The sequence below is a fragment of the Cryptotermes secundus genome, unplaced genomic scaffold, assembly GCF_002891405.2.
Source record: "Cryptotermes secundus unplaced genomic scaffold, Csec_1.0 scaffold289, whole genome shotgun sequence".
Classification (NCBI taxonomy): Eukaryota; Metazoa; Arthropoda; class Insecta; order Blattodea; family Kalotermitidae; genus Cryptotermes; species Cryptotermes secundus.
In genome coordinates, this window is record NW_019722431.1 from 987,069 (window position 1) to 1,001,406 (window position 14,338).

The window sequence follows — 14,338 nt, forward strand, 5'->3', positions numbered from 1 at the left end:
TGCAGCTGGACGAAACATTCACGTCGAACCCCCCCAGACGATTTAAATCCCTGACGAAACATACACGTCGAACCACGGGAACGGGTTAATGCCATTTCAAACAGTATGGAAAGTTATAGGTTTGTATATCATGATCCTTATATTTCTGGATAAAAGATGGAAAGATAAAAAGATTTGAAAGTGAGTGTTAACAAGCATCATGAGTTTTAAGAATTCCCACATCTGGAATATAATGCCACATAGGCCACTGGATGTCAACCAATGTATTGGAAGAACATGTCAACTCTATCTTTTGGATCAGAGAATAAACCAAACCAGAAACCAGCATGAAGCATAGGTGTGTTTGGCTTCTTCTTTGACCTTGAAGGCAGAGGAGACATGTTTCTCTGAAACATTAGTTGACTTTCAGCAGACTGCTTGGTGTTATATCCTCAAAGACAGAGCACTTCATAACCACTGCTGCAAGAACCTGAGATCCTACATTCCTGAATTTAATGTACTGAGCTGAATCTAGAATAAAAGAACATTATCCAGACACAAAAAGAGAAGAACTCTTTCTGAATCAGCCAGTTTAAAGTGCTGATTTATTGCAGGATGACTAATGAGGCAGCACAGTATGCTGACACAGAAGTTGAAGAACTTCTGACAATGCTCAGAGAAACAGAACACCTGGAAGAGCAAGGAGACATCTTGCAGTACCTAGTTGATACACAGGGACTTGACTTCAACACAGGTTTGTAAATGAATCTCTAAATAGATACAGTAAGGCATGTGTAAAGTTGCTGTATTGCTTATGGGTTGAAGATGTGGAAGTAATTGGGCCTGTAATCATCAGGTTATGAAGCCTTACCCTCAGTACATATAAAATTAAAATGTAATAGTGATGTGATGGTTGGCAGGAGTACACTGTAAAGCCATGGGACATGCCCCTTGCCAGGCTCACATTAAGCATGTTGTTGTTGCTGATGATTATCTCGAGATGTTACAAGTAACACATTACATATCATAATTGCATATATTGTGGTTAATTTGAGGTTATGGATGAATAACACCCACTTATTTTGGCTTTTTATAAGAACATGAAAGTATATAACTGTGTATTTATTTTTGGCCAATTTGTGACTACTACAGCTATATGCTGATGGCTGAGTCATATTTGCTGGTTGCTGTAGCCATCCATGTTCACAGGTGGGTGTTGCTAATTAATAGTTGTATTTACACATGTAAGGGGCACACGGTAGTGTAGTTGGTTGAGGCACTATGCTACAAGCCATAAGGTCACGGGTTCAAGTCCTGATAAGGTCATTGGATTTTTTCAATTGACCTAATCCTTCCAGCCGTACTATGGCCATGGGGTTGACTCAGCCTGTAACAGAAATGAGTACCAAGAATATGCTTGGGGGTAAAGGGCAGCCAGCACGTAAGGCTGACAACCTCAGCGCCATCTATGAGCCGGTTGTCTAGATAATATGGAAACTTCAACATCTCACAACCCTATGGGCCTCCATGGCCTATTACAGGGATACCTATACTTTTTTTCTTTATTTTATTTTATTTACACATGTGCCCCTTTCAGACACAGAGCAGAGTTAGTTTACTGGCTGATGTGTCATAATGTTTGCCGCAGGAATTGTGGAAGATGTTCAGAATGTGACGGTTAAGGACTTGCTGAAAGTGCTGTATGAAAAGGCCTGTCAGCAGAAACTCTGGGGTCTGGTCCGCCATACAGCTGGAATGCTGGGGAAAAGAGTGGAAGATCTGGCAAAGGCAGTTACAGACCTCTTGGTTCGGCAAAAACAGGTGATATATTTGCTTCTCTTCCAATGCATTACAAATCTGTTACCTCAAAGTTAAAATATTGCCACCACATGAATGGAACCAGGATATTTAAAATCCCCTATTCCCCGATGATAAGTGTTAACTAACTAGCTGACTGCATAATACAAGGTTTTTGTTCAAAAGTTGATAGTCGCCCAGGTGGTCAAGAAAATCCCTGAAGTTTCGGCACAGTGTTTATAAAATCCCATCATAGGACCCTATTCTGATTTTGAACCCAGTTCACGCCTTCACTCCATATTTTTCTTGGGTCCAGTTTAATATTATCCTTACATGTATTGCTGTTCCAAGTGATTTCTTCCTTTGAAGTTTCCTTGCCAACATTTTAGATCAGTGTTTCATTTCCTCCATGCATGCTGCATGTCCACTGGTATGTGTAATGCATTGCCATGAATCTGCTGTTATTGGTACTATTATTGCAGTTGTAGTTGGACATTTATTTTGATTTAGCAGATTTCTTTATGATGATAATGAGTGTTTTAGTCCATATACTGTTATGAAATTGGAAATATAATCTATGATCATCTAGAGATTACCATTTCCTGGGACGTGATGCTGTGTAGTTTGGTACACGGGTACCAATGTTTCAGAGGGACTTGTAGATCTGTCTTTTGCATAAGCTGCACAAGGAAAAATGGTACGAGTATGGGGAAGGGAGGATTGCACCTGAGCTAGGAGCAAACCAGTATGAATCAGTGGTCATGCAAAGGGCAGGTGCCAAGTGAGAAGACATTTGGAAGCATGGGAAAAGGGAAGGTGGGTTAAGGAGGAAAAAAAAAATCAAATTTGTTTGGTCTTAACCCCAATCACATTCCTCCATTCCCCGCATTCGTAACATTTGTCTCTGTGCGGCTTACTCTTCTACCCTGAAACTGGAAGCAGCAGGTTCCTCTAAACATTGATACTTGTCTACCAGACTGTATGGTGTTGCATCCCAGAAGACTAATGTTAACGCTGATGGCTGTGAGAACTTCAGGTTCTACAGCATATATAGTGATACTGTGTCTGAATAAGGAGCAGGTAAGAAACATTGATTTTATGGGCATGACAAAGGGCTGCATGTTTGTGTAGGTGACCGTCGGCATGCCTCCTGCAAACGAACACACTATCACAGCACCTCTGCCTGAAATTGAGCTGCGACAGTTGATTCATCAAGCATATGGTGATGACGAGAGCACTGCCATGTTGACGCAGGTAATATTTTTTGGGGCGCTTACAAAACAAACTTCCCTCCTTCAGAGTCCTGTTAGGGAGATGTGCTTTTCTCTCTCCTGGGTTACCATGAAATTCTTTTATGTGTGCCATCAGATTTAATGTTTTTTCCCCCAGTTTGGCTCCCGCCCCTAGCTGAATGCCTAGAGAGAGAAACATTACATTTTAGGTGATCTTGAGTCCACAAATTTACATTTTTCCCAAATTTGCACTATATTTTTGAACTCCTGACTACAGAAAATTGCCCCAATTTTATGTTCCTTCTTTATTGACACTAAAATCCTTTATGGGTCTTGGTCTCCTCTGTGGTTTTGGAACAGTAAATTTTGCCAGGGTGGGGCCATTAGCTGCATGCCCTACCCACATCCTAGAGGACCAGGGACTGCACTCCGTTTAGCCCTTACCCTTTGACCTGTTTGGCATGGTGTCATTACCAGGAGCTTATGCTCCCACCAGCATAGCTGTCCAGATCATTGAGGTGCACAGACCTCCTCTCCACAATAGGGCAGTAGTCCTCAAGGAGGAATTTTATGATTACAGTGTTCTGTTTTGGAAAATTCAAAGAAACACCAGTGCTGTCCCATCATGTTCATCATTTGTTGTAGTAAAATATACATATTGCAGCATAGGCAAGTTTTATATCCTTACACGAGAGAGCTGAGAGCTCAAGGAAAGAAATAAACAAGTCATTCTATTCTGCTAGCTAAATAAAGAACATGGTATCATATATACACACACCACACACCAACTGGCTCTACAGCCGTTTGTGGGCCTTTGCCTCCTGCGCCTGCAGCCTCCAAGCATCTCTGTCCATTGCAGTGGATCTCCAGTCTTCTCTGATGTCATCTGACATACCAGATTGCAACAGTTAAATCCTTAACCTTGTCCATGTCATGTCGTTCATTTGTTGGCCTTCCCATCTGAGGCCATGCTTTAGGTTTCTGAACTGATTTATTTTACACGATGAGGTAGTTAACCTTAAGCGGCCTCCGTAGTCTAGAGGTAACGTTCCCACCTCATGACTCGTGGTACGCGGGTTCAAATACCCGGCGGAGGTCGTCGAATTTTTAAGGGCTGAAAAATTCTGGGAACAAGTCCTCCGGGAGGGACTTTAAGCTGTGTGTCCCGTGTCGTAACTTTACAGCACGTAAAAGAACCTCATATCCCCAAAGGGGATCACTGAGCCAAATTCCAGGACGTTCCCACCCAACAGTAGTCTCTAAGGCCTCTGATAGATGGGGGAAGCATTATAGACACCGCTAAGCAAGTGGTCGAACTCGCTTGCTCGGCGGGACTGATGGTACGCACCATTTATCGGTATGGTAAAGAGACTGGTAGAATATCAAAGAGGGAAGCACAATAGATCAAACTGGTTGCGGTGCATGGGGAAACCCACCCTCTCTAAATAACTAACTAACTAGTTAACCTTATGCGTAACCCCCTATCAGGAGGACAAGGGATTCTTCTGTCAGGGACCCATACCCATAGACCCTGTAGTTCCTGCTACAGCTGCAGGGCAGCAGCAGTGGTTTTGGTCTGCCCCGAGTATTTTATTTCGCCGGTACTCTCCACGCATGTAGGTGATGAGCATTCCCCTACTCGCCACCTGGGGAGGCACCTGATGGGAGACCACCAACTCCACTAGGGTGGTATCATATGTTGGTTAGTGTAAATCATCAGTCATGGTACCATTGCATGTTATATAATCCAGATACAGATAGTGCAGTGAAGTAGCCCACAAGAAGATGAAGTGGTCCATGACAACTGCACACACGTGCATGTAACTGCTCGCTTATGAGGATGATGGGTTGTGTCCTATAATGAAACTGTGTTTTGTCTTTTACAGGAGTTACTAGTTTATTTGGCAATGTTCATAAGGACAGAACCACAGCTCTTCCTAGAAATGTTGAGGCTACGAGTTGGTTTGATTATTCAGGCAAGTGTCGTAATAATACGGTTAGTGTCAGTGATAGTATTGTATGGTATCTTCATGAGTGCTGTTATACTTCTAGGGAGAAAGGTTTTGATACTAACATGTGACAGATGAGTTGGGCCAATAAATTTTAGGATTTTTACCAAAAATGGTGCCACTACATCATATTATTGTCCATTAGCAGAATATAGCCCTGTTTGTTGCTGTTCTTATTATCTTTATGTTATAGGTGATGGCCACTGAACTCTCTCGAACGCTGATCTGTACAGGAGAAGAAGCATCTGAACACTTGTTGAACCTGTCTCCATTTGAGATGAAAAATTTATTGCACCACATTTTGAGTGGGAAGGAATTTGCTATTAGCAGTGGTAAGTCACACTCATTTTCATGTACCAGAATTTAATTATTTGCATGTTCAGAAGAGAAGTGCATACAGAATATTGTATGAAAGTCTGAAGGAAAGAGACCATCAAGAAAACTTAAACATTGATGGGGATATTATTAAAATGGATCATAAAAAGACACAGAATTTGTGGACTGAATTCATCTGGCACAGGGTAGGGACCAGTGGCAGTCTCTTGTGAATGTGTTTATGAACCTCCGGGTTCCATAAAATTCTGGATATTTCTTGAATGGCTAACCAGCTATTGGCTTCGCAAGGAGGATTGAGCTCTATAGAGTTAGTTAGTTTATTGGTATTATAATGACCGCCTCTGTGATGTAGTGGTCAGAGTTCCTGGCTACAGATCCAGAGATCCGGGTTCGATTCCTGGCGCTACCAGAATTTCTGAGAAGTAGTGGGTCTGGAATTGGGTCCACTCAACCTTGTGAGGATAATTGAGGAGGTATTTCAAGGAAATATTGGCTCTGGTCTAGAAACCCGAAATTAACAGCCATGGGGATCCATTGCAACAACCATGCGACACCCTCTATCCACAAAAGTTGGCACTAACTTCGCCGACAAGCGGCAATTGCTCGGTCGGTATAGTTTGCTTGCAGACTACAGGCCACAGAGTTTGTATAGGTATTATAATCCCTCAAACATTTTTGATGGGGAAGGCAGTTTCCAATTCTTACGGTTCTCACATTAGCCTCTAGGAGTACGGAAAAATGAATTTTGTGCAGTGTCAAATATTACAATTTGTACTTCAGTTATTTCCTGATAGATGGCACTGTAGAAGGCTTCAATGTTAGGTGGCATAATAAACAAACTGTTATCACAGTATGTTAAACAGGACCAAGGGAAAAGTGAATCTGAATGGGGATGGTTATCTAGTGAGTGTAAATTCATATATAGGAGGATGTTCAGATGACACCTGATTACAAACAGAAGTGCATGATGGCTTGTTGATTCTGTCTGGACAGATTACACCTGGAATGCTGATGTTTAACCATGTTCAACTGTTCCCATCTGTTAACAATGTGCCTGTACAATTGTCCAGTTGATGGTCAGCTGCTGGAGTATATTCACTAACAGCACTGTGAATGGGTCTCATTTGAACCCTTAAGAGTGGCAGTAGCATGTAAAATATTTTATTTGCAAGACTTTCTTGTTGTCTGAGGCACAGAAAGCTCTCTTGTAAGTGCAGATTAAAAAAGTGTGGTAATTCTTGCATTTTCTGTAGGGCTGGGCTTCATAGTGAGTTATTAAGAACCAGAATTTGTAAATATTAAATGTAATTCTTGTTTTTTTCTCCTTTAGTTGGACGTGGTAACTTCTCAGTGATCAGTTGTAAATCAAGTCGTGTCAGTAAGGTAAGCATGAGCCATACCTATAAATAGGTACTTTTTCTGTAAACAGTTTATAAATAATAGGATTCAGTTTATGATTGACTATATGAATTATTACCTTTTTCTCATGCCATTTCCATGGAAATAGTTCTGTTGTACACACACAGGCGACAATGTGTGTTCAAACTGTGCTGCCATCTGAAGCACAGAGATATAACTTCATGTTCTGTTTTAAGAGACAAAGGAGGGAATGAGGTAAAAGTATGACATGCATTAAGGACAGCAGATGCAGGATTAAGGTACAAAAAAAAGTATTCCTCCATTGAATTTCAGCGGTTCTTTAGCACTGGGATATATATGTTATTTTGAGCTATTCATCATACTGTCTCCTGAATATTGCATCATATCAGAGTGATAACAAATTACTGATGTTTAGAAAGGACTTATTTGCCCTCTTCAGAGCCAGAGTTCTAAGGGAGGTATATACCAGAACTCTTTGAACTAACTTAATTTTGTGGTGATTCATCTTTCTTGAAAAGTTTGTACACTAAACTCCCCATTATCTGGCCATGCCACTGTAGTGATGGCAATCATGTAACATCAGTTCACAAGCCATCGCCATATTCACTTGCGTATTAAATATGATCCACGGTCAGCCCACTTAAATAAAAAGTAGAAAGGTAAAACTATTACCGTAACAGGCCATGGAGGCCCATAGAGTTGTGAGACATCGAGGCTTCCACATTTTCTAGACATTCGGCTCACAGATGGTGGTGAGGTTGTCAACCTTACATGCCAGCCACCATTTACACCCAGGAAGATTCCTGGTACTCATTTCTGTTACAATCTGAGTCAACTCCAGGGCCATAGTGTGACTGGAAGGATTATATCAATTTAAAAGATCTACTGACCTCATCGGGAATTGAATCCATGACCTTCCAGCTTGTAGCATAGTGTCTCAACCAACTATTCTACTGCCAGCCAGTTCATGACAATTGTATATTAATACAGTTAATTACTTTTTGGACATTATCCATCATCCAGATTTTTCATATAGGGACAAAGATGCTGGCTGTATCAGCTGGATACAACTGAATAGTCCTGTTATCTGAAGATGGAGGCAGAGTCCAATCTCTGAAACGTTGTTTTAAATAAAAAATGGAATGATGGATAATGTTCAAAAACTTCAAAAAATTGAACCAGTTCAGAGTCTGATAATGCTAGGGGCTGATGTGAATGCCACATGGCAGTATGTCATCTGGCAGGTAGGTGTGAACATTTCAGAGCAACCTGCTGCCTCCACCTTCAAGGTAGAAGTCACTTCTAATCTGAATGTGGAGAAAGAAAGTTCCTCCCAAACACTGAAAACTTACTACAGAACTTGAGTATAATTTTAATGTCCACTGCAATGAGAACCTTCAGAACTTAGGTATTGATGAAATTCTTAATTCCTAATAGAAAAGTCAGATCGGTGGCCTCTTGGGATGTGACTCAGAAGGGATTGAAGACATTGAACCAGACCGTCAAGGACAGTGGCTACGAAGGCGCAGACTCGATGGAGCACTCAACAGGGTACCCAGAAATTTTTACCCTCGTGTTTGGGGGGTACTAGAAAAGGTAAAAGAAAAACCATTATCTATTGGCTCTTACTTTAAAGTTCGGATAATAAAATTGTGTCTCATCTGTTGAAGAATCGGATGTAAATGTTGTAAGATTCGAGGTTTTCACAGTGGTCACTATGAAGAAAGCAGTTTTCTGGGATGTGGCACCGTGTGGATATTGTGTTAACTGACATTTCGGAGGAACGTATCACCTCCATCTTCAGGGTAAAGGAAAAAGAAGAAATCTGCGAACGAACCAGCATGAGCAGACAGTGTTGCTATCTACATAAGAAAGTCAATAAGTAAGTTTCAAATGGACATAGAACTTAAACAAATAAGAGTACTGATTTGAAAGATGCTTTTATTTCTCAACATAATCTCCCTGTACACTGAGGCACTTGTCCCATTATTTCACAAGCCCCTGAAAACCAGCAGCATAAAATTCTTTGGGCTGCTGTCAAAACCAGGCATGTTCACACGGCATGGCCTACCTCATAATGCATGACAGGTTGCATGCTTCTGTTGAATGGCCTTACATAGTTTCCTGAGGATGTTACAGTAGGAGTCAGCATTTACAGTTTGTCCTTGAGCCTGGAATGCGGTGAGCAGTATGCCTTTGTGATCCCAGAAGACTGTGAGTATCACTTTCCTGAAGGATGGTGTCACCTTAACATTTTTTTTTTGGCAGGCAATGCAGGATGTTTCCACTGCATTGACGCACGATTTGTGTCAGGCTGGTAATGGTGAACCCAAGACTCACCACCTGTGACAATTCGGACTAGCATATCATGTCCTTCATCGTGGTAGCAATTGAGATGCTGTAATGCCAGACCCATTCTTTGCATTTTGTGTTGTGGGGTCAGCAGGTGCGGCACCCGTCATGCACAGACTTCGTGAAAACCTAACCTATCATGCAGTATGAGGTATGCCATGCCGTGTGAACACGCTTGGTTCTGACAGCAGTCCAAAGAATTTTATGCTGTTGGTTTTCAGTGGCTTATGAAAAGATGGGACAAGTGCCTCAATGTACAGGGAGATTATGCTGAGAAATAAAAGCATTTTTCAAATCAGTACTCTTATTTGTTTAAGTTCTGTATCCATTTGTAACTTACTTATTGACTTACCCTCTCATATGAGGATATCTGGGAAAGTACCTTGAAATAGGCCATGACTGCTTCCCTTAAAATCCTTACTAATGTGCCTGTTAAGGCCACGCCATAGCTCAAGCAGTTAGTCACTGGCTCCCCACCGCTGAGGCCTGGGTTGGATCCCAAGTCTGGTCAAGTGGGATTTGTGGTGGACAAAGTGCGCTGGGGCGGGTTTTCTCTGAGTACTTTCGTTTCCCCAGCCAATCTTCATTCCACCAAATTCTCCATCATCATAATCACCTGGGCCAGGCTACAATTGGCCAGTCAGTGACCGCTGTGCTGAGTGGACCCGGTTGAACGCCACCCATTACTAAGCAAATTAAAGAAAAACTGCCTGTTAATTCTAAGCGGGTTGACCAGCAATATCATTCCAGACTCATATTCAGGAGGTTCTTGGTTCGACCGGCTATCCTCATTGAGGTTTTGTGTCGTTTCCCTCCTCTCCTGCAGTCAAATGCCAGTGTAGTACCCTCATTACACCTCATTACCCTCATTACATAATCCACAGAGAAATTATACCTGTCACTCCACAGAGGCCATGCAGAGAAGTCCAGTGGATGGTGGAGATGACAGTCAAGGTTTCTCCCTATCCGCCTGCTGTTATATCCCTTTCTAGCCCACTTCGCCCTATGTCAGCCAACCCAAGTTCTTATCATTAACAAAGATTATCAATAGGAATAAAACACCTAGACTGCTGAGGGGGAATACAGGGGAGTGTGCTGGAGGAGGAAGTGGAACAGGTTGAGGGATGTGTGGGAGGGTTCAATCCTTTTGACTTCTTCCCGTGGCCTGAGTGTAATTGAGAAGATAGGATATAACTGAAGAAGGAAAGTAAAAGAGCAATTTCTTCATGTCTGAAAACTTCTGTCTTCTGGGATATAATGCCATACAGTCCGTTGAAAGTCGACCAATGTCCCTCCAGCTTCAGGGTCGAAGAATTAGCCAAGCAAGACACCAGCATGAAAGCAGGTTGGCTTTCAGTGGACTACACAGCATTATATCTCACAAGACGGGTTGAACTCTTCATAACCACTGCTCTGAGAACCTCAAATTCTTTGTGTGTGTTTGCACTTTTATTTTATTTCACATTAGAAATACTGATTAACTTGCTAATGAAACAGCTGTCAGATACCAGATATGGAACTTGTAAACAAGACAGCAGCATACTAACAACTAACCATTTCAGGGCCTTGCCCTTTTAGGGGCCACCACCCCTCATTGGTCCACTTGCAGTCCCATTTTCTTCCCCTTCTGCCTGTATCTACCATAATTTTCTTGGGTGAATTTATCTTCTGCCATGAAGATGGAAGCACCAGCTTCCTCCGAAACGTTGGTCCCTTTCTATCAGACTAGACAGTGTCACATCTCAGAAGACAGTAATCTTCATATTCGCCGAGTTTAGTTGTTACTAGAGTGTGTAGTTGTACCGCACACACCATTCACTGCTTGAATTGGAGCTGAGCTAATTCAGTTAGTATAATGATTGCTGTGTGATGGACAACCCAGGAATTAGGATTCAATTCCCAACAGAGAGAGAGAGAGAGATTTTTCTGAAGAGCTCTCTCTTCTGAGATATAAGCCATGTAGTCTACTGAAAGTGAACCAGTGTTCTTACAGACATGTCATCTACATCTTTAGGGTAGAAAAGTAAGTCAAGCAAGAAATCAGCATAAAGCAGAGAGCTTCGCTTATTCTTCAACCCTGAAGAAACACTGGTTGACTCTCAACAGACTACACAGTGTTATATCGCAGAAGAGGGAACTTGTCATAACTGCAACTGTAAAAACCTCACAATATGAAAATAATATTTTCTTCTCCACTGTATTCACACTGCCTTTGAGGCCCACCTAGCCTCCCATGTAATGGACATGGGGACAAATCTGCTGGGCCACAAACCTGACCACTCACCTCCGTCCATTGTCAGTGTTAAGAATGTGTGGAGCTATTCCTCCAATCCTCCATATGCCTGCTACCCACTGTGAGCCTCAGCCTTTTGTGGAAGTATGGCTCCATTCTTTCGCTCTAGATAGAGGTGAATAGCATTGTGCTCCAATCAGTTTACCCCCAGTACCAGCTTTGAGGCTGTAGGACCCAGAATTGATATGTAAATGGTGGTAAAAATAAAAAATCTCTGCACCCAGCAGCAGTCAAACTCAGATTCTCCAGTTGTTGAACCCATAGTCTAGTCACTACACTGACTGAGCTACCTGCCATAGCTCACGTGGTTAGTTGCTGGCTTCCCACCATGGTGGCCCGGGTTCGATCCCGGATCTGGTCAAGTGGGATTTATGGTGGACAAAGTGGCGCTGTGGCAGGTTTTCTCTGAATACTTCTGTTTCCCCTACCAACTTCATTCCACCAAATTCTCCATAATCATATTCACCCAGGGCAGGCTACAATAGGCCAATCAGTGGCTGCTGTGCTGAGTGGACCCAGTTGGACTCCACCCCCCACTAAGCGAATTAAAAAAAGAAATTACCTGACTCATGAATCACTGTGGTAAACATAAGGTTTAATAGGAAATGTATGTTTGTTCCAGTGTCAGGGACTTGCCATAGAAGGCAGAGTTCTCCCTCAGAACTTGACACAAGAGGTAAGTGAGCTAGAAGCAGTCTATCCATCCACATGTTTCACCTGTGAAACTGTTAAACAGATTTGGATGTGATTTTATATTACAAGTGAGATAATTTTGATCTAGTGCCAAGGTCAAGAAAAGTGGAGCTAATCTCCACTGCCCTACTTATCTTCATTACTTGGTGCTTAATTAATTAAGCCCAGAGATAACTTTTCCTTTTACAATGATAGAGGTGAGAAATGCATACAAAGTTTCTGTTGGCAAGTCTCAGAGAAAGATAACTTGGAAGACCTAGGCGAAGAGGGAAAGATAATTTTAAAATGTATCTTAAAAGAAAGAAGACTGAGATTTTTAACTGGATTCATCTGACTGAGGATAACATCCATTTGTGAGCTCTTGTGAATGTGGTAGTGAACATGTGGGTTCCGTAGAAGATGGAGAATTTTGTGACTGGCTGAGCAACTGTTAGCATACAAAGAAGGGCTCTTCTCCATGGACTATTTAGTCAGATTGAGTTGCAGACTTGTACTGTCGTGTTTATGCTTTTATGTTCACATTTATAACGTTCACATTGCAGATGACACCAGGAGAACTAAAGTTTGCCTTGGCAGTGGAGACAGTACTGAATTCTATTCCCCAGCCAGAATATCGACAGCTGATTGTCGAGGCTCTTATGGTGCTCACATTAGTTACTGAATACAACATTGCTGGCTCTTTGGGGGGCATCATTGCAGTCGAAAATCTTGTGCACAAGGCCAACCAGATCTTCCTTGAAGATCAGGTCAGAAGTTCATGTCTCTGTTTCACCACTAACCTGTTCTCTAGGTAGTAGCCTTCATAGTCACAGGATTAGGGACCTTGAACCCTACAGAAGGGAAAGGAAATTGAAAAAGACAAAGTTGCTTCATCTTTTGGGGTTTTTATCTCTAGCTTATTTAACGATGCTGTCACAAACTCAAATGATTAGATGATAATAGTGAATTGGAAAGAATGTGGGAGGTGTTGGCTGTGGTCTAATTTAAGGTACTATTTGTCTGGAGGTGACTAAGTACAGAAAACCTTAGGCAGAATAGTCAGTATTACAGCTGAGTTTCGAGTCAAGCGCCTCCTGAATACTGTCTGTTGGTCAGTTTACATGTTGCCAGATGAGTACAGAAAATGTAAATAAAATTGCAACATAGATTTCGTTTTATGCCAGTCTAAAACAATCATTCTGAAACTGCATTCTCATGGGACACAAAAGTTCCATGAGCCGGGCCATGATCGTCCGCCATGAAATCAAGTGTTGGCGGTGCTATCCCCGTTTTTCAGAAAAGAACAAAGGTAGTGGATAGAATCTTGTTTTACACAGTTCTCACAGTCTTTCAGGTAAATCTTAATTTTTCTTTAAGTTTATCTTTTATCTTAACTACTTGTGATTTAATAATGATTACCATGCTTCTGCTGCTGCTGCTGCTGTTGCGATTCTTGCTGGCTTTTAACTGTTGTCAGGCACTTTAATAAATGAATTGAATGGAATTATTTGTTGAGATGCACAAACCATGATACTCGTATAACATGACATCATATTGTCTGCTGCTAATATTGTTCCCAGTTCAGATGATGGCATAAAGGGTTCTGTCTTTCAAGGTGTTGTAAAGACAGGAGGAATGTACTGGTGGGAAGTGGTCACGTGGTGCAGGCCAATAAGTGATAAGTTTCCCAGGTGTGAATGTGGTAACACAGTGATACGATAATAATGTTACAGATGAAAGTTAATGGAGATGCAACTCTGTGCTGTGCCAAGCCAAAAGAACAGCGAGAGATGACATCTAGCGGGGGACTTCTGTGCGGAGGAGCAGCATATATCTGTCAGCATTTTTATGACAGTGCACCAAGCGGTAGCTATGGCACAATGACATATGTCACACGAGCAGTTGCTTCCCTTTTAGATTGTCTGCCACGTGATGGAGAAGTGGATTGCTCTGTCAGTTGAGATATCAGTCACTGTTAAGAATAAGTATGAAACTGTATTTGAAACTAGTGGATAGGATCAAGAGTACAATGTACACATGCATGCACCTCGTTAATAGTATTCTGGAAAGAAACACAATAGTGATACAAAGAATTCCTGGTTTTCATTTTTCAGATTTTTTTTTACATTAACCTTAATATTTTGGTCATTTCTTTGTTCCTGCCAGTTATTAGTTTATTGCTTTTTCCTTAGAACTACGTGATGCTGTGGCACCCAGTAGCATAGTTGGTTGAGGCACTATGCTACAAGCCAGAAGGTCGTGGGATCAAATCCCAATGAGGTGAATTT

General features: G+C 41.8%; 1 protein-coding gene across 5 annotated transcripts in view; it reads left to right on the plus strand.

Moving 5' to 3' along the window:
• The window catches only part of LOC111861388 (probable phosphorylase b kinase regulatory subunit alpha), a 39,366-nt gene extending 25,028 nt beyond the window's left edge, over nucleotides 1-14,338 (plus strand). For all 5 annotated transcript variants that reach the window (XM_023845911.2, XM_023845914.2, XM_023845912.2 and 2 more), the window contains exons 16-25: nucleotides 594-733; nucleotides 1,628-1,800; nucleotides 2,908-3,030; nucleotides 4,895-4,984; nucleotides 5,211-5,349; nucleotides 6,684-6,736; nucleotides 8,171-8,329; nucleotides 12,001-12,054; nucleotides 12,614-12,817; nucleotides 13,784-14,338. In XM_023845911.2, the coding sequence (XP_023701679.1) occupies nucleotides 594-733; nucleotides 1,628-1,800; nucleotides 2,908-3,030; nucleotides 4,895-4,984; nucleotides 5,211-5,349; nucleotides 6,684-6,736; nucleotides 8,171-8,329; nucleotides 12,001-12,054; nucleotides 12,614-12,817; nucleotides 13,784-14,011 (1,363 nt within the window). In that variant the 3' untranslated portion in view covers nucleotides 14,012-14,338. The remainder of the gene's footprint in view (nucleotides 1-593; nucleotides 734-1,627; nucleotides 1,801-2,907; nucleotides 3,031-4,894; nucleotides 4,985-5,210; nucleotides 5,350-6,683; nucleotides 6,737-8,170; nucleotides 8,330-12,000; nucleotides 12,055-12,613; nucleotides 12,818-13,783) is intronic.